Genomic DNA, 26,457 nt, shown 5'->3' on the forward strand with positions numbered 1-26,457 from the left:
TGCTTTATTTTACTTCCCTTTTTGTGCCACATTTGGTTAATTGTGAAGATGGGGATGAGTGATGATACGATGAAATTGATGAATGGGCACTCACAAACATCCATGCCCAGACTGGGATTCGAACCCAGGAACACGATTAGCATGATATGCTAACCACACTGCCACAGGAGCCGGCTTGCAGTATTATGATAGAGATTTTATAAACGGGCTGTTTACTCTTCAACCATCGCTTTTTACTGATATGTTTTACTTTTACATGTAATAATGAAAACAAAAGAATATGTTCACCACATGCAACAATTAGGGTTCCAGCAGGAAACGTCCAATTTTCAAGATATCCTGTAAATTAGGACTTGCAAAAATGTTGCAGAATTTCTGTTGTTTTTTTTCCCCAAATTATATGTCCTCAAAGAGTGGTCTTCTCTTGTGCTTGCCTGCAAGCTAGAAGTGAAATTCCAGTTTTTCTTTTCTGTAAGCTGGTAACACTGCCACTCTCATACATTACTGTTATATTTTCCACCAAGAAATATCAGCCTATTTTCTACGAAACTTTGTATGGTTGTAGAAATATACCACTGCTGCATACTATATTTTTTCATGCACTTTAGTCTATTGTGGTAGCCACGGGACATGCCAAATATCATTTTTTTTTTAAAAAATATTTTCTATTTCCTGTAACTATCATTATTGGCAGGTACAATGCATAAATTTCACCCTGCTAAAAGACTCTCATTCTGGAAAAAAAATCTTTCTATGAGAATTAGTTTTCAAACTACAATTTTTTTGTACATCGTGTCAAGTGAAAACCACACACTTGAAAATACCTGTCTGGAGAGGTAATACACGTGTGCGAGGCTCCATCTAATAACAACCCATGGCTCGACAGCCCTCGAAAGGGCCTGGGCCTATCTCCTTCCCACAATCGTACCTAGAGGTGTGGAGTTCTTCAACCGGTAATGGGGTGACATGAGGTCAGCATGTCGAACCTCCAGCTGTTGCAGCGATTTCCGAGACCGAATTACGCTACTCACTCGTAACTCCCCAATTTCCTCACGATGGTGGGTTGCCACCGGTCCAATACACAGGTCGGGAACCCAGAGACTGAACCCAGGCAGACTCGAACCCATGCTGTCCTGCGGTCAGAGCCGAAAGCACAGCACCTTAGACCGCATGGCCACAGAGGAGGATGAGGCTCCATCTGCTAAAGGTTAATTTACTGTTTCTACGCCACGTTATCTACCATGTTAATTATTCATATTAGTTATTGATAATTGAATTTGAAATATATTGTAAAATAATATACAATAGCCAGGCATGGTCATCGGTAGGTGGGGACATGTCCCCCTCAATAATTGATGAGGGAGGATCATCCCCCCCAATATTTTTCCTATTTTCGAAAATCGTATTAGTTTTTGAAAGAATGAAGTAATGTTTTGTTTCTTTTCGAAAAGAATGGTTTATCGAGTGAAACTATACTAATAGTGTGTATAATCATCACAACTTAGTAACACAAAGATACGAAAATGTCCAAATGAATAGAGCCATGGTATTCTTTACCACTAACCATACTTACGCTTTCGTCTGCTTTCTGTTGACATAATTGTTACATTTCCAACGTGAGGATCGACAAAGCAGGCAGCGGGCGGCATACTAAGAAAGTAAAGGAACTGAAAAGGATTAATTAACTGCATTTCATTGTTATACTGAAATGTTTCTTTGTTGAAGTTCCGCTATCGTAACTTCTCGAATCTTGAGCATTGTTCACTAACCATTGTTGAACAAAGCTTATACTATTACATCAAAGAGAAAGAGGGAGATGAAAGTGGGGTAGGAAAGTGCGGAAATGAAACCCATTTTGTCGGAATCCCCTATTGTAAAAGTGTCTCCGAAAGTATTCAAAAAACAGTGCGAGGGTATGGTGTAAAATGTGGGATGAAAGCCCCTCGGAGCATTGAAAAGCATTTCACTGGATATAAAAAAAGGGGGGGGGGAATCGGCAAGATAACCTGGAAGGGCAAAAGGGAATTTATAGGATTAGATGCGAATGTGGAAAGGAATATGTGGGACAGACGGGAAGGAGCATGTGCATCAGGTGGGGTGAACACAACAAGGATATAAAGGAGGGGATACCCAATACAGGACTATCAGAGCACATATTAGTTAGCGGGCATAAGATCGCAACAAGGGAAGTTATCAGGAAAGTGAAGAACAAAATGGATAGGAATCTTTATGAAAGAGCCTATATATGCACGGATAATTGGAATAAACTTAATAGAGACGACGGCAATTTGGAAGACGGATGGATTGCATTTTTCAAAAAATGGGATAAAGCTGTGAATAATGACGCCAAGTTGGGTTTCCATGTTACGTCCGAGGTCAGGAGGGTCGTTGAGGCGGAAATCGAGTTCACCTTGGACTGGTGGTGCACAGGTTTCATGAGGGGAAAACTAAGGAGGGGAAGTTTGCTTCCCTCTCCGTGTTGAGCATATGCTGCACATTCGCTTCTCCCAAGCACTGACCGGGTGGCTTCTAACAGCCACTTCGGACGTTTCTTTTATGAGGTTTTAGATTGTGATATGCACGGTTTTAGATTTGTGTGTGGACAGAATGACAGTTTTTATAGCTGCAATGCGGGTTCTTCAGTAAGTGTTTTTTACCATAATCTTTAACCTGTATCCTCAACTAACATTTTCTTAACGTGACACCATGTTTGGTGCCTAAGAATACGCATTAACCTGAAGAAGGAGGCAGTCTTGACCTCTGAAACGTTGTTTTGATCAACAAATCGTACTCACACACGTAAGTAATTGATCTTAGATCGTTTTAAAGTTCTTCATTATTGGTGAGTGAATTGAAAAAGTTTGTATAACATTTATAAGCAGTCCTGAAATCACTCGTATAGTTACTTTAATTAAAATATGTTTTGAGACATTATATCTTTTATGTAATTTTGATAATATTGATAGAGTCAATAGCAAATATTGTAATATTTGTAGACCCAGTGAGTAACATTGACCAATCAAGAGAGAAATGTTGAATAACGGTTCATTTCATATTAATCAGTTAGTTTACCATATTGGTCATATATATTAATTAAACATCTGTTACATAAACTTACGTCTTTCATTGTATGGTTTCAATTTTTTGCAACCCCCCCAATAATTAGTACCTACCGATGGTCATGTAGCCAGGAGACAGACACACAGTATCGTGTGATTAGTAAGTATCACCAGGCCTACAGCTATCATCATCATGTGACTGATCCCCTATGGTTGGTTACATTTTCAAATATTTTTATCACATTTCCAATGTCTATTTCTTCCCCCAGTAGAAGCCCAGGGTTGTAGCACCCTCACAAGTCTGATCCTGAGTATCACAATGAGTAATGTATGTGATGCATTTGTTGGTAATATTTATTTTTGCTGTTGTGAAATCTCTTAAAAGAAGATTCTTAAATATTTCCATATTTTCACAATAAAAAAATGGATGTGCAATATTGACATCCTAATATATATTTTAAAAGCATGTGGCCTGTTTGAACAAGTTTTTTTATTAATTTACAACATTAATTGGATGAGAGAAGGTCTGCACAAAACAAATGCTAAGCATCATTTATAATTTAAAGGGAAACAAACAAAAACTTCACAAGCAGCAAAGATGAATGCAAGGTATTAGAAAATATTGATATGAACTTAATAAATACGGAGAAACTAGTACTCACTTTTATCCGCGAAGCTGTTTTTTTCCTTTTCATTTAATTTCAGTGGCCACTGCCACCATCCTCATTGGAACTTGCTGTACTGTTGCTTGGTGTGCGTCTTTTGTTTGTAGTTCTCTGGCTGCCGCTAAGTGCACTGTTGTTAACTGTGTGTCTGGGTCTGTGTCGTCTGCTATTTCCGGGCGATAACTGTTGTAGGGGAATCCAAGTGTGGTGCGCTTGCCCGCTATCGATGTTTAGCTCGTGCAGGAAGTGCATTATTGCGTGTGTTTCCTTGATTTTGGTGTCTACGAGCGTGTGGGCAGTGTGCTTGACTTGAACCTTTTGAATTTTATGGCTACTGTATTTCATATGTTTAGCAAGACCAGTAGTGCGTTGGGCTTTTTTCGCATCTGCTACATGCTGTTGGATTCTTTCATTGACAGATTTGATGGACCTACTGATGTAATGTGTTTCAGGGCTATTTCAGTTATGGTGGCTATCTCCTCTTGTAGATCCTCTTCTCTGCAACAGTAGGAGAAGGCTCTTTGATAAAAGTTCAGCCATACATTGGCTTTTTGCTTGGGGGGGGGGGGGGGTGGCTAGAGAGAGCATGTATGTACTGGTTGCCTGCATCCGGTTTTCTGTAGACAGTGGTTGTGAATTTGTTAAGTGCACGGCTGATGGTGATGTCCAGGAAGTTCATTTTACCATGTTTTTCTTGTTCTACGGTGAAGTTGAGCTTGGGGTGGATGCTATTTAGCTTGTTCACTAGAAGGTTGAGTTCTTCTGTCAAAAGGTTCAAGTCAAACACACTGCCCACACGCTTGTAGACACCAAAATCAAGGAAATGCATGCCATAATGCACTTCTCACACGAGCTAAACATCGATAGCAGGCAAGCAAGCGCACCACACTTGAATTCTCCTACTACAACAGTTATCGCCCGGAAATAGCAGACGACACAGACCCAGAAGCACAGTTAACAACAGTGCACCTAGCGGCAGCCAGAGAACTACAAACAAAAGTTGCATGCCAAACAACAGCACAGCAAGTTCCAACGAGGATGGTGGCAGTGGCCACTGAAATTAATCGAAAAATAAAAAACAGCTTCGCAGATAAAAGTGAGTACTAGTTTCTCCATATTTATATACTTCCGCGTCTCTCTTTTCCCAATTATGAATGAACTTAATCATTACAAGCAGCTGGTATTTTACTTTTCAAACTCTCAGTTTTTCCTGTGAAATGTGCTTGGTTGCCAATTTAAAGTTCCTCTTTTATAAAATTTGAATGTAACAGAAATAGAAGGAAAGAGATGAATAATGGAGAAAGTGTTCATGGCCTTCATGAAGGTATCATCATCCCAGAATTGCAGTGATTGACTTTCAATGGGATTATTACAACTCAGAACTGTCAATGACTACTTTCATAGTTTGCAAATGCTGAGAATCATAAAAAGAAATTTCATCAATTGAAACATTTTATTAATTGACAGCCATTTTAATATTCCAAGCATCTCACACCGAAATATCAAAACTTTTAAATAATAATCTAGCAGTGCATAGTTGCAACGTAAAAGTAATAAATCCTTATAACTAGTGTGACAAATTTTAGAGATAGAGGAGAAAATATACCAATTTGGGCATTCTCATTGCACCAATATTCACAGCTTCTTTTTTACATAATGGCAATTTCATTACTTGTTAGTAACAAAAGAAAATAACAACAGGCACGCTCAAGACTCACCTCATTAAAGGATGAACCCAAAATATGATGAAAAACCCTACAAAACTTGGGTGTCGCATGTGCGAATATAGACGTTTCAGGTCATCTGACTTCAAAGACAAAGGGTCAGGAAATCCTTTAGTATAGTAGTACACCTGCAAATAGATCATAACAGAACTATTCAGGAAAATAATACACATTGGAAACAGCAAACTAAACAATACATTATGGATTTCTTATAGAAAAAGACTTTTCTTATATATCATTATAACAAGGTATAAGTTAGTGCCTGTAGCACACCAGTACTGCCACCTACTGACTGATGACTTACAACATCAGTGTGCCATATCATGCGGTACGAAGCCGTCTGACGCTGTGTTGAGAAAAACGTGTTATGAAAAGGAACAACAATGATGAAATGTGTTATTGTTTTTTGAGGAAAACAGAATAACAATGATGACAACAATGATGAATGTGTTACTGTTTACAGGTTACCTTTTCAATCCATTCTGAAAATAATGAATATATACACTTTCAATAATCATTTCTTACCGAAGTCGCCATTAAAGTCTGCCCATCTTTCAATTATACCGCAATGCACAAAGTCCAATTAGTGAGGCATCTGACTTTTACGCGGGAGACCCTCGGTGGTTTGGGGAACTGTTTCAAATATCCTTAGCAGGCCTCCCCTATGGCGTAGTGGTAACGTCGTCGCCTTGTAATCAAGGGGTCACTGGATCGATACCCGGTGGAGGCACACGGCACGGTGGTTCGGATCCCACTTTAAACTGTAGGTCCAGTCCCGATTAGCCTTCCCATGCATAAAGTGGACTTAAAACAACAAATCAATCAAATATCCCTAGCGGTTCCGGAGTCGACCCAGCCCAAATGAGTACCTGGGGCAAACCTGGGGTAAAGGCGGTTGGTGAACCACATCACCGCATCACCTCCATAATATGGCCTAGGCCGAGGTCGAGAATGTGTGGAACCCTACCTCCACATCCCCATATGCCTCCATACTTTACTTTATTTAGCGTCCATTAATTATTTTTTTTTGTATGAGAATCCCAGATATTTTATGACTGTCCTTAAAGATGTTTTCCCACCTTGAAAAAGTCCCGAATCTTTCAATGAAACACGCAGTTTCCCTACAGTGGGATAAACTTTCCTCCTATAATAAGAGTAAATATGGCGACGAATAGCGTCTTGCTGAAAGGTATCTAAATTTGTCACGCGTTTACTGATATTCCTCTTCTTTCCTGGGGTTTCCAGTTTTGAAGCCTCACATTGATTTATTTCTACCACATTATATTCTTCTTTCCCTATGGTAACAATAGTGTTCTTAGACACGCCGACAGCAGCAGAAGTCCTGTCCAGAACTTTATTTACAAAAATGATTGGACACCCATTGTTTCTCTCTTGCTCAAAATATTTGCGCACAGAACAAACGATCTCCAGCGTTTGGCCTTTGAGAGGAATTCGTCGAGTGTTGCCTCCTGTGTTTGACATTCTTCACACAAGCTCACGACACACTCAAGCAGAACACAGAAAAAATAACACACTAACACAACACGCTACATACAACAAAGAATACTCTAAATTCAATAAACACTAAACAAACGGACCTGTTAAAATATCACAGCAACGCAACACAACGCAACAAACAGACAACACCTCCTCTCCCAACAACATGAAAACTGATCGCAGGAAGAATCGCCCGATAAGCGGCAACACCGAGATAAACGTTTTCTGTTGCTAGGTAACCAGGGCTTGAGTGAAGCACTGGGACGATTTTGATTGGCTCGCATGCCAGCAACCCACCCTCCCGCAGTAATGTAGACCCCCCTTTCTCCACGTGCTTCCCAAGTGTCAATACCAAACTAATTTTGGGCAGGTATAGGAATATTTCTTCTCTCTTCTTTTGTGTCCTCAGAGGAAGAACAATCTCAACAGTCTGTAATGCAGCAACAAAATGATCACTTTTGGCATGTACTTACTTTGTTCTCTAGCTTTCACCACATCATGTGGTTTCCTCAGTTTGAAAGAATCACATTCTTGTCCTATCTCCTGAGGAAGCCACATGATGTGGTGAACGCTAGAGAACAAAATAAGTACATGCCAAAACTGGTCTTTATTACTTAGTGAAATGATGGCATGTGGTGTAAGTTATGCCTTATCAAAATGACCACTGTTTACATTCACAGAACACAATGCAAGCTGCTTTGCCTATTCTGTCAAGACACTATCCATAGCATAACTCAATTATCCTCAGTTATCATTGGTCAGACAGAAAGAAAAATTTTGTCAATGGATGGGTTGTGTAAGGACATGAATGGCTTGACAGAGAAAATCAATAAATGTTATTCTCACAAAGCTCAAAGATATCCTTGCTTCAGAGTCTGCTGATGTTAGTTCCATGTGGACAATTTCAAAATTCTGCAGGGAAAACAGAAGATGAGTCAACGAATGGCTCATAGAAGGGGATGAAAAGAGGTACTCAAGGAGAGGGTAGATCAGTCTTGTTCTAGACAGGGAACTAGGTGAGCGTTTTTTCAGTTACATCATGTCAGGTGTAAACATGGGCATCTGTTATGTTATCTACTTCAGCCAGACTGATTTCTTAATAGCCTTTGAGGTTAGGGCTTGTGAATAAATTGGGATGGTGGACACGAAAAATGTTGCTGGTTATTTAGTTCTGTTGATCGCCATATGTCTCCAAGCTACATATACATAAAAAAATATGTATAAAGTAGGAGACAGTAAACACTAGCCGAACACAGAAAGAAAAGGTCTATATTTCGCCATCTGGCTGAACCTTCACAGAAGAAGGAAACAGATGGCGTCGGTTGGTGGTAGGTGAAGTTCAGGAAGGAAAAGGAGGGGGGGGGGGCTAGGTTTAGTGTGGGGCATTGCGGGAACATAGCAACTTCAAACTGAAGCGGGAATATATACCTTTCCCCCATGGAAAAAATTCTGTGGATGTCCATGGAATAAAGAAACTGTAACGAAGTTACTTTTTAAAAGTAACTTTCCAAACATTTTCAAATATAGCAATTTCATTGTACTTTCCATCACCTTTCTGCTTTTCTAGCTAAACTGCAACAATTATATGACATGTGTTCAGACGAATTGTCATTCGTATTAATCTCGTTGCAATGCCAGTCTGCGCATGCGAGTCAAGTCGAATGACGACGTGCAGGAGTTGTACACCTTGTGATTTACATGTGTATTTCTGTGGAACATTTCATTATATTTAGTGTTATTTATTTACATTCTTCGTGTTAATAAAGTATAACTAAGTCTCCATACATGTTTCATTTGTGCCAGAGAAAACTGAAATACACGAAACCACGGACCTAGGAACTTCGAGCAGCAAAGAGAGTTCGCGTGTGGTACTCCGACTTGCTGCACCCCTACAGAACATGTGTGTGAGCAACCACACAAGAAGTTTTGCAGCACTGTGATCAATACCAATGGTCAAATAATGAAGCATGATGTAATAGTAATTTTCTGAAAAGTTATGTTGACCAAAATATTTCCTATTTCAATATATGTAGCAATGCAAGAGTGAAGGTTTAATATCAGATTGCATTAAAGTGCCGTTGCTGTGTAGTTCTAAAAGAGCAGAAATTGTAACCGATCTTGATGCACCCCTTATAAAAGTTGACCCGCCCTCGCTGGGGAAAAAAGGGCGGCAAGAGACATTAACGTCTTTTCTGGGGAACGGTTGATGTGTGTTGCTGAGAGGAAAGTCTGGGTCAAGCATTGATACAGTTAGGATCCGTTTTACGTTGGTTATTGGTTTCGCAGGCCGTGAAAAACTGTAAGTGAACTATCGGCCATAATCCCTGCTGGAAAGAGAGATAGTGTCTAAAAAATAAACTGTGAGTGAACTATCGGCCTGTGCAGTATCTCTACCAGAACATGAGAAAAGGTTACTAAAGAATAGAGGATACATTTTTATTATGAACCAACGACACGAGGATTAGAAGATTGAAGACGTCCAACTCGTTATCAGCAAGATTTGTGCTTTCCCCCCAACTCCCCCTAAGTGTTCACCGTTAGTGTTTTTCAGCGTGTTTATCGCCAAGTGAATTGAATACCGAAGTAGTTACATCGAAGACGTAAGTACTCGGTGAAGTAACTACTAAGTTTGGTATAATATCTCAACAAATTCACACCGGAAGCTGACTAATCTGTGTATTCCGGAATCGTTTGTAAACCACAGACATCAGGTGTCTGGGCCTTTAATAAATATTAATACTGTATTTTGTGGTGTATGAATACTTATATACTTAAATATAAAAATTCACTGCTGGTCACCTTATGTGTTAATGACATTGTTCGACGGCAGAATAAAAACTGCACTAGTAAAAAAAAAAAAAAAAAAAAAAACGTTATAAAATATATGGTGGCAATATCTACCTTTGGCACTCAATGTCGCATTATACTTTAACCACCAAATGAAGTCAAGGTCAAGATTATAACCCTGTGAGACAAACTGTTATTATCGGTGATTGATTCAAACAACTATTGTACACCATTACCTGCTTTACTCCCAACATTTCACTTATGTCCATCGTAAGGCTTCCGAAGTATATGATGATCCAAGCAAAGCAATGAAGAAGTGTGAACAGCCACCACAATGAAGAGTTGTGTTGCACATCTATGTTCCACAGGTATATTGATGGTATTGGATGCCAGTAATACATGACAGCCTAGAAGAGAGAGTAAATTTTGCAATATTATTTTTATTAATATATTTATATATCTATTTATTACTATACCAAAAGATTTGTACTTGTACCCTATTTATTACTATACCAAGTGATTTGTACTTGATATGATATTGAAAGTACCTATCATAGTACTAAATAGTGTGAAGTACATATGGTTATAAACTTCCATCGGGTTCCCTTTATTGTATTTAAAATATGCATGATCATCCTACACAAAATTATTTTCAGTATTATATATTCAGCTTGTTCCAAAAATAGAAGGTAAAAAAGGTACATTGAATACAGGCTTTATTTTTCTGAATACAGTGGAACTTTGATTATATGTTGTTTTTTTCTGGGGACAAAGACAGAAAACTTCAAATGCCAGAAAATGTTATAACATGTTATTGAATTGGGACCCTGAAAATTGAATGTACAATGCAGAAAAATGTAAAATCTGGGAACATACAATCAGGGTTCCACTGTATATAATAAAATAAAATAAAATAATCCGTCATGCAACAGCCCATGAAGGGCCTAGGCATACCTACCGACTGCCGGTCTTCCTCCCACGCTTTCCTTCGTCATCTCTAAGCGTGGAGATCTTCAACCAGTAGTGGAATAGTCGGGGGGGTCAGCCCGATGTATCCCCAGCCGTTATAGTAGGTCTCCGTGACCGGATTACGCTTACTCATTCGAAGCTCCCCAATTTCCTCACGATGGTGGGTTGCCACCGGCCCTATACGTAGGCCGAATAAATTCCGACCAGAGCCGGATTCGAACCTACGCCGTCCCGCAGCGAACGATCTAACTATATATATATATACACTGCTCAAAATAATTAGGGGATCAGGCGAAAATAAGTAGAGGATCAGACCAGATATCAAAACTCATGTAGGCATACTAATACCAGATCCTTTCATTCTGAGATGAGTTACTGCAAGATATGCTGTCATGATACCTGATGTTAATGACATTAATGAAATGTGACGCAATATGAAATTTAGAGCATCAGTAGGACAGCACAAAAACAGACAAAAACACTACAGCAACTCTCCTCTAGCTGCTGCACACCTGCGTGGCATGGAATCAATAAGCTGTTGGGGAATACGTCGCCACTCTGCCAGAAGAAGGGCAATTTCCAGCTCTGCACGAGTTGTGGGAGGTGCTGATCTAGCTGCAACTTGCCGGCCTAGTGCATCCCAGATGTGCTTGATTGGATTTAAGACTGGAGAGCAAGCTGGCCAGGGCAGATGCTCGATACCCTCCTGGTCCAGCATGTCATCCACCAACTCAGCTCGGTGTGGACGAGCATTATCATCCATGAAACGGAAAGAATCATCAATGGCACCAGCATAAGACACGACATAAGGTCGAAGGATCTCGTCTTTATACCTTCGAGCTGTCAAGGTGCCATCGCGGATGATGTGCAGGTCCGAATGTGCACCAATAGTGATTCCTGCCAACACCGTCAGTCCACCACCACCATATCGGGAATGTTCGTGCACAAAAGCAGGGTTGTTTCGTGTTCCGCGTTCCCTCCAGATGAGAACACATCGATTGTCAGGTTCCACACTGAATCGCAACTCATCAGAGAACAGACCTCCATTCGGCATGTTTCCAACCACGATGTTCCTCCACCCAGTTTCTACGGGATCTACGGTGTTGTAACGTTAATGGAACACACACCATTTGCCTACATGTATAGAGGCCACCTTCATGAAGACTATTTCAGACAGTTTGCGATGACACACTGTGCCCTGTTGCTGTTTGCCAGGCATGTTGCAGTAGAATTGCATTCTGCCCCCTGTTCCGACGGGCTGGGATTAAGAGATAACGGTCCTCCCTCGATGTTGTTGCTCATGGACGACCTTGGCCTTGTCTTCTGCGAACACTTCCTGTTGTTTCAAAACGATTCCATAGTCTTGAAATCACACTTTGTGACACTCCAATGGTGTGTGCTACTGTACCTGGCATTGTGACTGCCCAGCTTCAATCCTTCCTATGGCTCTCCAAGCCATAGCTTCCGGTAAATCATGTTGGTGCGGAATTGCCTTTCTCACCTGAATCTTTGCCTTCCCCAACTGAACTGTATTGCTAACCAGAGACGACTAGCATACAACACCAGCACACACACACTCCTCCCTTCTACCCTTTGACAGGCGCTGACAACATATCTGGTCTAATCCCCTAATTATTTTGAGCAGTGTGTGTATATATATATATATATTCAGGGGTAGACAAATACAGGTCACCCTGTCGCATGACACCTGAAAGTTTTAACCTGGCACCTGAATTTTTAAATTCACAGTGCTAAATAATATATATCTTTTTTAATATTTCAAGTTCGCTTATGAAAATTTCCATTACCTTTTTTTAAAGTAACGAGTACAGTATTTTTTTTTTTTTACGTTTGTTTTTTTCTGTATCACGTCTATAATAAACATGATATTATAAATTTTTCCACCAGTGCAAGCTGTCATCCACCAACTCAGCTCGGTGTGGACGAGCATTATCATCCATGAAACGGAAAGAATCACCAATGGCACCAGCATAAGACACGACATAAGGTCGAAGGATCTCGTCTTTATACCTTCGAGCTGTCAAGGTGCCATCGCGGATGATGTGCAGGTCCGAATGTGCACCAATAGTGATTCCTGCCAACACCGTCAGTCCACCACCACCATATCGGGAATGTTCGTGCACAAAAGCAGGGTTGTTTCGTGTTCCGCGTTCCCTCTAGATGAGAAAACATCGATTGTCAGGTTCCACACTGAATCGCAACTCATCAGAGAACAGACCTCCATTCGGCATGTCCCCAACCACGATGTTCCTCCGCCCAGTTTCTACGGGATCTACGGTGTTGTAACGTTAATGGAACACACACCATTTGCCTACATGTATAGAGGCCACCTTCATGAAGACTATTCCAGACAGTTTGCGATGACACACTGTGCCCTGTTGCTGTTTGCCAGGCATGTTGCAGTAGCATTGCATTCTGCCCCCTGTTCCGACAGGCTGGGATTAAGAGATAACGGTCCTCCCTCGATGTTGTTGCTCGTGGACGACCTTGGCCTTGTCTTCTGCGAACACTTCCTGTTGTTTCAAAACGATTCCATAGTCTTGAAATCACACTTTGTGACACTCCAATGGTGTGTGCTTCTGTACCTGGCATTGTGACTGCCCAGCTTCAATCCTTCCTATGGCTCTCCAAGCCATAGCTTCCGGTAAATCATGTTGGTGCGGAATTGCCTTTCTCACCTGAATCTTTGCCTTCCCCAACTGAACTGTATTGCTAACCAGAGACGACTAGCATACAACACCAGCACACACACACTCCTCCCTTCTACCCTTTGACAGGCGCTGACAACATATCTGGTCTAATCCCCTAATTATTTTGAGCAGTGTGTGTATATATATATATATATATATTCAGGGGTAGACAAATACAGGTCACCCTGTCGCATGACACCTGAAAGTTTCAACCTGGCACCTGAATTTTTAAATTCACAGTGCTAAATAATATATATCTTTTTTAATATTTCAAGTTCGCTTATGAAAATTTCCATTACCTTTTTTTAAAGTAACGAGTACAGTATTTTTTTTTTTACGTTTGTGTTTTTTTCTGTATCACGTCTATAATAAACATGATATTATAAATTTTTCCACCGGTGCAAGCTGAATTTTAAAATCTGCAGCGATATGATAAGAGTTGGCCATATAATGCAGTGTATAGTTATTCATGCTGTTACCAGTTCAGCCTTCTTTAGGAATGCCACTCTAGCACATGAATTAATTACTTTTAATCCAATCTTGTATTAATTAATAAATTAAATGTTTCAGATCATATTTCAAAACAAAACAAACAAAAACAAAAAACACAAAAAAAAGGAAACCTGTCTCCTGAGAAAAAGGGGCTGGTGCCTGAATTAGTTTTAGTTTTTTCTACCTCTATATATATTTACTATGCAATATAACAGTGATGTTAATCATTGCACATTCAAAATATTCAACTCGTTCCTCAGGGTTCACACTCATTATGCCAAAACAAATTCTCTGATGTTTCTAGATATTTTCAAGCTGTTGTGTAACAATTTAACTTACTATAACTCCATTTACAATATATTTTTGTGGGGAAATATGAAAACAATAGCTGTAGTTGCAAGAAACAGAATACTTGCACTCACTAGGTACATTATGTTTGATGTAAGATATTAATATTACACACAATTAAAAAAATCAGTGTAATATCAAACAATTCTGAAGTTTACACACAACAGCAACTTACCAGAAGGGAAAGAGAAGTAAAAATTATATAGATGCTCCTTCCTACTACACTGATTCTCAGTTTCTCATACAGCGCTTTGAGGTTTGGATGAGTCATTCCTGAATGTTGAAGGATGAAAGCACATAACAATGACAAATTCACCAGAATTGCCCATGCTAATTTTACAGTGTCACTGCTTTCTGTAAAAGACAACAAAATAAGATTAATACAAACAAATCTCATATACACACATTTTCACATCCGATGCCACATATAAATTCTGCAGTGTGCTCGATTTCATTACTTCATCGAGCTGAGAACATTAATTTGTCAAAGTAAGTAGTTTGAATTATTGTTGTTTTTTAAGCCCATTTTATGCACAGATAGGCTAATCGGGACAGGATATACAGTTTAAAATGGGATGAAAACTACAATGCAAGGTGGTATCGAACCAGGAACCCCTAGATTACATGCTGATGAAGTTATCACTATGCTAATGGGGAGGCCCATCAAAGTAACGACTGTTGAAAGATGTAAATATCTCACAGGTTGGTAATGTGTCTGTATGTGTGTGTACCAGCGGCGTGTATTCAGGATATGCAAGGTACGCACTGCGTACCCACAACACATTAAGAAAAAATAAACATTTTTTCGTCTTCCCCGAACATGAAAATTCAACAATTATCGCTCCGAAAGCAGTTCCACTGCAAGAAATTCCGATTTCCGCACGAACACGCTACTGCCTTCCTGAAGGCAGTCCTGAATGATCCCGATTGTGAGACTTCGGCATCCACCCGATCCGCGTTCCTGCCGATTTCCGCAGAAAGATGCTGTTTCTTCTGCTTGGTACCCTAGAAATTCGGAAGGTAACCCCATTGGCTCATATCAGCCCCGACCACGTGTTTGGGTCTGCCCGCGCCTTCCCTCTCTCCCACTTTTTTCCCGGTTCTAAGCATCGAGGGTACCCAAGATTTTGACAGCGTATGCAGTGTTGACAGTAGTCAACATATTTTTTTTCTGAAATGCTTAGCTTACTAGCATTTAGCAGCCACGCGTAGATAGATCACTGTTGGATTGCAATAAAAATACATTATAAAAAGTGATACAGGAATCAGACAGGAGGGCAAGAATATGTAATGGTGGAAGATCATATTTAATATACGCGTAACCTATCACATATAAAATATTTATGTGAGGTTAAAGTTACACAAGCAAGTTTTTTTTTTCGTATAGGGAGGTGAGGGTCAGAATGGACTATCACTGTGTCGAGGGGAAAATATGTGAACAATTTACAAGTTCCGCACAATTCTCAGAGTATGAGAGTATCTGTTTATGTCCTTTCGGGATCAACATTTCCTTTGAGTTTCATAGCATGGGTGTTGATTGTTGACCCAACGATATGAATGAATGATAAAAGAAAAACATAATAAAACACAATGCTTATAATGGGATTCGAATGAGACCCCCTCCCTCCCTCCCGCCAGACATTTCAAAGTGATGTACGGTAGTTTAGCTTTTGAAGTGTTCTGGGATGATGTATGCTGACGTATTTTCTACTTGTCCTTAATTATCTCCCTTCTACAAAATACTTTGTCGACTGGCAACTCCGATTCATTCGTCCACAAGAACGCGTGGTTTTCGGGCATAGCGGGACCGAACACAACGTGCCGTGGGAGGTCGACTTTTGCTTTCTTCTGTCGTGTGAAATTTGCAGCGAGTGTTTCGTTCATATTATTTACATTACAGGATCTCTATTGTTTGGCGGTGCTGTGAAGTGATAAAATAGGGGGACCGGGAGTTATTGATGACATACTGGAGAAGGGATTTTCGGAATTTACGAAAAAAGTGTAAACAATCTGTTCCTGATTTGGAAAAATTGTTTCAGGCAGGAGTTGTGAAGGATGGTAAGCAGTATATTAGGCATTTTGATTTTTGAGAAGAAGAAAAATATCTCTACAGAGTGATTGACTGAGTAGAAAAACAGTGAAACTTTATTGTTGGCCTTATTCGTTGGTTTCCTCTGCGAAAGGTATTGTGAAATAGTAGAGGATACTGAGATTTATCAAATTTATTACATGAAATTTGAAAGGACGGAAAATGATTGACCCATTTCCTTCCCGTTCAATGTTCATCGCACTGCATGAAGGAAATAATCGCAGTTGAATTGTTGGACTCTATGTAGCTACTATCAGAATATATTTGCGAATATAAAATATCATACATATATTTTACCTCGTTACATTTGGATATTGATACAAGGATGAGAAATTTCCCATTATAAAATTGTAGAAAAAAGTTATTTTCTGAATAACATGATGGCCAGGGAGGGGGGGAGGTTCTGGCCCCCATGATTCATTTCGGTTGGCCCATGTTGCGTACCCTAGTTTAAATGTCACCGCACGCCACTGGTGTGTACGTGCGTTGGTGGTGGGGTGAGAAGAATTTTACTCTTACAATTTTACAAAGTCCATTTTATGCACAGAGACTAGTCAGGAGTGGACCTACAGTTTAAAGTGGAATCAGTAATAGCTGTGTGTCTCCACTGGTACCAATTCCGGGATCCCTTGATTACAAGGCAACGACATTGCCACTACACCAGCTGTGTTTTCCCCCCTTCGAGTTGCATTTTTAGTCTCTATGTACATGCTATATATAATATACTACGCTTCAATTTAGTGAAATTAACTAACCCCCCCTCCTTTAAATGTTTCAAATATCAAACAGTGCAAGTAACCCTCCCTACACTCACAAGAAAGTGTTAAAACAAATTCCATCATTTATGAAGATTGTGTCTAATATAAATGTTTTCTCTTGCTTAACTCATGGAGATGTGTTATAAGGAAGCAATGGATTGTTTTATTATGTGGTACTAGTTATAACATCAACATGTCTTACTGACAGTAATTTTATGTTTTTGTTGGATTAGGAGTGTTAGATTTAATGCTGTTCAAATTTCCACAATTTTTCTCATTTATGTGTGACAAAACAATATTTTGATTTTAAAAAATGGTGACAGTGTTCAAGGATATGACAAATTAGACAAACTCTGGTCCATATTCATGAATATCCTTTTTGCCCCTGCAACTACATAGCGAGAAATGCATATTTTCAAGATATATATATGTATATTTCTTGAAACTAGTTTTATTTGGTTAGGGGTGTTAAGATTTAATGTGTTAGTAATTTCATGTTTGTTAGGTTCAATGCTAATAGTAATTTCATGTTTTAGTTAGGTTAGGAGTGTTTGGTTAAATACTGTGTTTCTTTTTCATTTTTTCATTTCAACTGTCTTTATTCTAGGGTGAGGTTCAGCAAATGCTGATCTACCACCTAACCCGACAAAGAAAGATGTAGCAGAGTACCTAGGTACATTATTATACATGAAGATTATAAGACACTACATAAGTAAAATAACATAAAAGAAACTATATAAAAAACTACTACTACTACACAAAGAAAATCACAAAAGAAAACAGATGACAAAATATATACAGTGTGTGTGTGTTAATAAATGAAAAGACAATAATATACATGTATTATTACTTAGTTTTGGTCCAGTTTTTTTTCAATAATTCAATAATCGTATGTGGTCTGACTTTGATTCTGATCATCAAGCAGTGAATCATATACTGCCCTACGAAAGTGTTTGTAGTTCAGTTGTTATATTTCGTTCGGGAGTGCATTCCAGATTTTAGGTGCCATGTAACTGAATGAAGATTGCGAAACAGAAGTTCTGCAGCGAGGTATATGGAGATTCACTCCTGGCTTTAAGCTTTACACTCAGATAGTCCGGGATGTTTTTATTTATAACATTGCAAGTAATGCAGGTCATGTGCAGTTCTCTCTGTCTTGCCATGTTGAGAATTTTGTGCTGATTAAGCACAGGGAGAACGTGTTCGTGATTTTTAAATCTGTAGACATACCTCATGCATGCATTTTGGACTTTCTGAATTTTGCCTGAGAGCCTTTCTGTGATTCTTGGCCCGTAAACAACATCGCAATAATCGAAAAGATGGTGTATTAAAGATTGGACCAAATTTAATTTAATTTTGGGTGATATAAAGTCAACAAGCGTGTAAAGGCTCTTTAGCACTGAATATCCTTTACCACACTGTTTCAGTACATGTTCAGACCAGTCTAATTTTTGATCCATGGTCAAACCCAAATTTCGTATTGTTTGTGAGAATGTTGTGTTCTGTTTCAATTAATATTTTGCATTCGCTGAGATTAATTTGTTTCAGGAGATTATTGTTTCTGATAATTGTAAATGTAGATTTTTTTGCATTTAGAACTAAGCCATTTGATTCACACCAGTTGCTTATATTTTTCAAGTCCTGATTTAATAGTGCAATGGCATTTTTTAAATTAAATATATCTGTTGATATATACAATAGCGTGTCATCAGCATAACAGTGCACATTACAATATTTCACTGACGTAATCAAGTCAGGAGCTGCTAACGTGAATAACAAAGGACCCAGGATTGAACCCTGCGGGACGCCAGCATCCACTAGCAGAGGTGATGACAGTTTATCTGTTAATACATGCTGTTGCCTTCCACGGAGACATTTCAACATGCTTTTTTGGAATTATGTATGTGCATGGACTGATATTTTGTCTTATAAAAATTGCAAAACTGATCCAGGATAAGAGGAATTGGACGAACACTGGTCAGATTTTTTGGATGAATTTTGGAGTTATTTTTGATTTCCAGATTTTGATTTTATGCTAAACACTGAAATATGTTAATTAAATAAAAAAGTTGAAGTTTTCAAGGGTATAATATCGTTCAGTGTCCCTTACCACATGGATTATAAAATATTTTTATGTATAAAGGATTTTGTGGGTAGTTTAAAAATTTTAATATATATTATTATGGCACATTCCATTTTAACTTTGGTATTTGGAAATTTTTACCTGTAAAAATAAAGTATTGTGAAAAATGAACTAATTAAGGTAACAGTCTGTTATAGGGAGAACACATTTCTTCGATTTTACAGGAGAAAGTACTTACGGAACTGAGTTTCTGTAGACTTTTGAAAGGTCGTGGAAGTGTTTTCTCTTTGTTCAATTTATTCGGCCGGTAAAACATGTATTTTTCGACATTAATGTCTCTGCGATGCACAAAAGCTCTTACCTCCATTACCTTCGACTACGTGAACCAAATGTTCCGTGCGTTCGATGGCGTAACACCTGGTCAGTGTTTCCAACGATGCTATTGTTTTTCCAGTACATGACAAATTTTAACTGTTTACCTAACCTAACAGAACCTAACCTTGCCATGAATGGTTCGTGGGGCTATTTATGAATGGTTTGTGGGGCTAATCGAATGGTTTGTGGGGGGGGGGCTATCCGTAAATGGTGAGTGGGGCTATGCGTGCATGGTTCGTGGAGTTTTTACCTTACAAATTCTGTTGATTTCACAGAATAATAGAAAAGACTTAAAAAGAAATATTAGAACAATTCAATTAGAAAAAGAATATTATAATAACAAGCTGAAAATTAGGCTAGACTCTACTTTACGTCCTTATTGCCTTTTGGTAGTAGCCGATGGGAGTTAACAACACTGCAGGCTCGTCCTTGTGTCTGCGTTGTGCTTTGCTCATTTGCGTTCTGCGTGGTGATTGCTTCTTTGCGTTCACGGTGCGTTGTGCATGTGTATGGTGCATGAAGAAGAACAGGTTCCAAAAACTTGCAGATAGTGTAAAATATGTTTATTCCCAGTAAAAAGTTAGTGCTCTGTCAAAACCGTGCTTGCAGACAGCCGGCATCTCTTTGGGTAAGTACCTTTTTCTTTTTACACTTTCTGTTCACGATAGTCCCACTAACCATTCATGGCTAGCCCCACGAACCATCCACAATAGTCCCACAAACCATTCACGTTAGCCCCAAAAGCCATGCACAGGTAGCCCCACAAACCATTCACGTTAGCTCCAAAAACCATGCACGGTTAGCCCCACGAACCATTCACGATAGCCCCACAAACCATTCACGGGGACGAGGTATGCCTACGAGGTTAGGTTCGGTTTCATTAGCACTCATTTCACCCCTAAATATGTGCTTTATCATCGAAAAATTTCTTCAGTACGTTCAATTACGCATATCCGGACAACATCGGTTTTTATCGATTTCCTCCTCCAGGTAATTTTCCTCGCTTTGGGATTTACATTGTTGAATTGCTTATACAATAACCTTTCCAACGATATATGACACGTATTCCTTAGGAAAAGGACGGAAAGTAGAGTCTTACCGAAAATTAATTACAAGTTACCAAAAGTGACACAAATGAAACAAACAGATACGATGGAACTGTTTCTGTTTGCAGTACGGTATATGCATTGCAGAGTAAGTGCAGTTAAAATAGATTCGCGAGAGGTTAGATGAGGTACCCGAATAAAATTCGCCCCTCTCAACTGTAACTTCTGGATCTGCCACCACCACAAGGTATATGATATCTACATTACATCCTTATTTTTTTCCTTACCCAAAAATTCACGATTTAAGATTTTTTAATGTGAAAGTATATTTAAATTGGTAGTTTATCAATAACGAACTAACATTAAATTTTGAAAGGGTTTATAGCCACAATAAATACTTTTTATTACACACCATCAAAATTTCCTGATATCTCCCTCCAATTTGAACACGCTGGGGAAATTGCTGATTTAATGCATTTTAGTATTATTTCTTGGCGAGTTTACAATTTGTTCTGTACATTACAAAAACCAGGGGCGTGATGCTGATCACATCACCCCCACTCACGACCGGATCAAGAAAGTGTGTGGCGTTACCCCCACACCCCTTCATGGCGTGGTGCTATGCACAGGGGAGAGCTTTACCTTTACATTACAAAAACTGTTTAACCCTGCCTCCGTGGCAGAGTGGTTAGCACAGTGCGTTACGATCAGCGCCTGCGTTACGATCAGCGCATGTATTGAAAAATGTCAGTTGGGGTGGGAGGGAGTTGGCCGAGCATTGAGGCTAGCTGGGGGATGATCCTTTAGTTTAACATGATGACAATGAGACAACTGGGGGGGATGCTTTACAAAAATTTTGCTAGCTGAGAGGATACTATCCCCCTCCACTTCAAGCTGGCTACGATGCCAGGGGTCCTGGGTTCGAATCCCGGCCTGGGCAAGAGTGTTCTTTGTGACAGTCCCTTCATCAGTTTCATATCATCGCTCATTTTCATCGTCGCGATTAGCAAAAGTGGCAGACGCTAAATAACAAAAATCAAACGAACTGTTTTACCTGCAATACTTTACAAAACCTGATCTATTTACTATGATGTAATAATTTCTAACGTCAAAATTATCCATACATATATCTTCCGGGAATCCTCAAAATTACGTGTTATAACGTAGATCTAAACTCCTGACGATTACCTTTAAATGCAACAAAACCGATCTTTGGAGCAGAAACGTGAGTCTGCGAAGATAAAAATAAAACTAGATGCCACACTGTTGCAAATGTAAGTAGAAAACCAAAACAAGATACAAATACGCTAACACATTGCGCTATCATTCTTGCAGACTCTCTCAATTGCAGATGCAGAAATAAAATAATATTTTCTTATTAACTTTACAGCTGCTCCAACACTCACGCAAGAACAAACTTTATGCGCAAGATGATTGTCATTTGTCATGATGGGAGCGGACGGAGCGTCTGCTCTGCAAAAGGTAAGCAGCTTCATCAGAACTTCAAAAACATCAGCAGAAATTTTTTGAGGGAGGAGCAAGGATCGCTCTCATCAGAGCACTGGCGTACGCAGAAGGGGGCTGATGAGGTTTCAGCCCCTCAAGATATTTTGAAAGAATCAAAATTTTCAAATAACCGCCTGAGCTCCGGTTACAATTTTTTTGTATTTGAACAACCTTGAAGACTAAGGTTAAAAATCAAAATTATGAAATATTTTATGGCGTATCCTCCCCTAAGGTTTCAATATTTCATAAGTGAAAATTCGGTACGCCGCTGACCAGCAATTTGTGTGTGTGTGGGGGGGAGCTGGCTGGACCCCATAAACTAGTATGTATGCACCAGTGACGTTGCGCAGTTTCCTGTGGCACCCCCGCAAGTAAAATGTTGGCGCCCCCTTGGTGAAAATAAATTATCGAGAATATTATCACGTATATACGAGCCCCGTAACTAGATATTTTGGCGCCCTAGGCAGGATTGTGGTTTGGCGCCCCTCTACCAAGTGCTGATATTTAATTTTACGGAAATGGATCGCGAGAAAAACATTTCGGCGCAAGTAGAGAGTCAAAAAAGTAAGCATAATGTAAAATACGTATATATCTATATGCAGGGTAAATCTGTAACTTCGCATCAAACTAATAAATCGAACAGGATTTATGATAGAGGTCTTTTCGTGACGTCGTCGAACAGGGAACCTCATGTACAGAGTTGAATGGTGGCATCTATATTCACGTGGTAACCCCCCAAAGAAAATATCTAGGGGTCGCTTCCAGTGGCGGATCCAAGTTACCTCACCTCACCGAGAATCAATTGTAACCTACACTTGCACTGTTTTATGTGAACAGGAACTCTAAACAGGAACCAAGCTGACTTCCATCTTCTAGAGATTAGCGTATTGTTTTGCAAAGATAGGGCATCAGGGCTGAAATAGATTGTTATTATTGTATGCCGTTGTCATAATGCGTCTCATTGTCATTGCCACGGTAAATTGAACGATAAGACGACGAGTAAAGTGGATAAACAGAGACAAAAACGTATTCTCTCAAGGGGTCTCGGGTTCGATCCCCTTTTCAGGCATATTGCACAGTGGTTCGGCTCGAAATTTAAACTGCAGTTCCAATTCCGATCAGTCTACCATGAGCATAATATGGACTTATGTTATATTCTCGAACCTGTTAAACTTGGTGATATAAGACAGAATATTAGAGTCTTCAAAGGTATTAGGCACCCCACTTCATTTCATTCCATCCTTGCCAATCCACACAAGGATTCTTCCTTCTATCCCAAAACTCGAGCAAGCATTCTCACAGCTAAGAATTTTCACTTCAAGCACTGTAAATTAGAAAATCGTAACACACTGGAAAATAACTGGTTTGACAGAAATGTCCACAAAATTTCTACATGGAAGAAAAATGAACTTCAAATCCCCAAAATCCCCAAATATGATTGTAACGACCGCCATGTTAGGCAGATTTCAGTTGTATATTGGCATTAATCTTATTCGTATACTTTCAAGTTAAGAACTTGGATTAAATTATTTATACTTAATTGTTTTTATAATTCATGTATATATTTACGTTTTATCTTATGTTATAATATTATTCGCGTATTTTTGCAACATTTATTCAGAATTTATAGCCTAATAATTATCCCAAATAATATATGCAACGTTTTCATTGTTTTTCAAGCACAAGTTAAATACATTTCTTCTTAATATCGATTTTTGTTCAACAATGTACAAGATTGAAGTAATTTGTCTTCCTTATAAACTAAATCTTTATTTAATCATTTTTTTATGTGCAAGGGCAAATATGATTTATTTGATAAAATCAGTTTAGTTATTTCTATATAGTTTAATATTGTAATATTATAGCAAAGTATTTCTCCCTCGTTTTCAATAAAATATCGTATTCCTATTGGCTGTCTATGTTAGTAGTTGGGGAACCACGCTTCGTGTTCTTGGCGATGTAAAAACTTCCACGTTGGCATTTTTAATTGTTGCTTAATCAAAGCTTACTATCGCTAATTAACATTGATGTGTTATCAGTTTTTCTTGTGTTATTTTATGTTATGAGTTTGTATTGTAAGTTAGAACAATCTGTTATGCTGCGCCTCGCGCTTGAGGTAGCAGTTGAGGTCTTGCTATTAACTGTGAAGGCGGTGCGCGGACTTTCGTGTTTAATAAATTGCTTATCACTGCCTGCGAGCGTGCATGACCCAACAAATTATAACTTTTAACTTGTGCGAGTCAGTATGTACGCGCGCGATTCGTGATTAAAGATTTTGGACATTTTAATTATAAAGTATTTGGAATTTTATTTACTGTCACGTGTCGCAATTCGGTGGTTTCCTTCCTGGAGGAAGGGTGGATCGTCTTAATCCCGATCCCTGGGTGAGAACTGGTGCTCCCAACTGACCAGCCGGAGCAAGGAGCGGTGTGTTGCCAATTCGGATCTCCATACCCTGGAGTTACGAGTGGTGGCACGTTGCATTGCATGATGGTGACATTTACCGTATTTGCCGGCGTACAAGACGCACTTTTTCCCTTTAAAAATAGGTCTGAAAAACATGGTGTGTCTTATCCGCAGATACTCAGTTTTTTATTAACTCCATTTCTGGAAATTTTCTCTGTTCTGAGTTAGACGATTTCTTTCTTTCTTCCTTCCTTTTCTAGTTAGATTGGTAAGTTATTTGTTGAAAGTAGGCCTACATATTACTTTACATTTGCAATACTGTAAATTAGTTATAATATTCAGTGATAAAACTTTTTCCTCAAAAATGTGTACAAAAAAAAAGAGTTGGCAAATACGGTAACTCGTACGTTGTATACCTTGTGAGACAGAAGAGAGTATAATGGCCCTTTGGTTAAAGGGATAATTGCCCCCTGGGTCCCACCTCCTACTGAGTTTTTAGGCCCCTTTGAAGTAACACATAACAGGTTTGAGCAATAATTTATCTCAACTCTTATATGAATATGAAAAGGCTTGGGGCCCTCTTGAAAATATTTGGTGGAAAGTTAAATTTTAAATATCACACGTAAAACTAATACTATTGATAACCAGTTTGATTGTTTATTGTGTAGCAATAAGGCGTCGACTGGTTGAGCAACTGAAACTTTCTACTGGACTGATACTGTAATTGTAGGCAGTTGACAGAGTATACGTTTGCCCTGTGGCGGCGATTAGGGGTGGCGAGGGGGGGCAGTTTCCCCCCCTACTTTTTGCCACTTTTGCCCCCACACAATGCTAATTTTTTTCTACAAGTGGAAATATACTATCTTTGCCCCCCCCCCTCCCCGGTTTTGGAACCCAATCGCCGACACTGCGTTTGCCACAAACGGTGTAGCTACGCTTTGAGGGATTTTCTTTCCTATCGATGGCCATCTCCGAGCAAGTTAGTTAATTCTGCATTTCAGGGAAGGGGGGAGTACATGTCAAGTTGCCCGGCACCCTCTGGCTGAGTAGATATTGTTGCATGATGTTACTGGAAACCAGATTCTGTTTTGTAAATAAAATTTTTTAAATTATTGAATTTCTGGGATTTTATAAAATTTCTGGAGCAGAGAGAGAGGGAGAACATTGCGGGGCCCCTATACCTCGGGAGCCCCGCCGCATTGTGGGGGATCAAGGGGTCCCGGGTTCGATACCTGGTGGAGGCACATATAGTTCGGATCCCACATTAAACTGTAGGTCCAGTTCCGATTAGCCTTACTGTGCATAAAGTGGACTTAAAACATCAAATCAGTGAATCAAAGCATTGCGGGGGTTTCGGGGGCGGCCGCTACGCCACTGATATGAACATTGCACACCATTATTATTATTGACGGTGACATTATCATATTCTTTACACATCTTAATAAACGGAAATTCACTTCGACGTCTGTAATTAAACTTACACGTCCTTTTCATTGCCATGATGAACTAAGCGCCATCTCACAATGCCGCAATTTTATTTGGAAACTTCGGAGTGAACAGATAAGCACCCGAGAGAATCTTAACTGAAATTCAGCACTGCAAACAGAAGGAAATAAAAGAGACATTATTCCTGAGCGGCCCCATCGTGAAGTCACGATCTTTGCAACAGATGCTTGTAATTCGATAATTCTTGTATTATTGAGAGAGATGTAATGTGCAGTTAATGTACAGTTAGATTGTCTTGTATTTGGATTGCATTGATTTGTTGTTTTAAGTCCACTTTATGCACAGTAAGGCTAATCGGGACTGGACCAACAGTTTAAAGTGGGATCCGAACTACTATGTGCCTCCACCTGGAATCGAACCTGGGACCCCTTGATTACAAGGCGACGACGCTACCACTGCGCCATCGGGGAGGCCAGATTGTCTTGTAAAATGAGCA

General features: G+C 39.4%; 1 protein-coding gene across 2 annotated transcripts in view; it reads right to left on the reverse strand.

The window, feature by feature from the left end:
- The window catches only part of LOC145990962 (nurim homolog), a 32,863-nt gene extending 10,809 nt beyond the window's left edge, over nt 1-22,054 (reverse strand). Inside the window, exons 1-4 of one of the 2 annotated variants that reach the window (XM_083126544.1) lie at nt 21,792-22,054; nt 14,428-14,606; nt 9,969-10,139; nt 5,443-5,576 (exon numbers count right to left, since the gene is read on the reverse strand). In XM_083126544.1, the coding sequence (XP_082982670.1) occupies nt 5,443-5,576; nt 9,969-10,139; nt 14,428-14,606; nt 21,792-21,930 (623 nt within the window). In that variant the 5' untranslated portion in view covers nt 21,931-22,054. Of the gene's footprint in view, nt 1-5,442; nt 5,577-9,968; nt 10,140-14,427; nt 14,607-21,727; nt 21,740-21,791 lie in introns of those variants that run through there. The other variant, XM_083126545.1, reaches the window with a different exon arrangement.
- Nucleotides 22,055-26,457: the final 4,403 nt, after the last annotated feature.

Source organism: Lepisma saccharinum, chromosome 8 (assembly GCF_977018435.1).
Source record: "Lepisma saccharinum chromosome 8, izLepSacc3.1, whole genome shotgun sequence".
Taxonomy (NCBI): Eukaryota; Metazoa; Arthropoda; class Insecta; order Zygentoma; family Lepismatidae; genus Lepisma; species Lepisma saccharinum.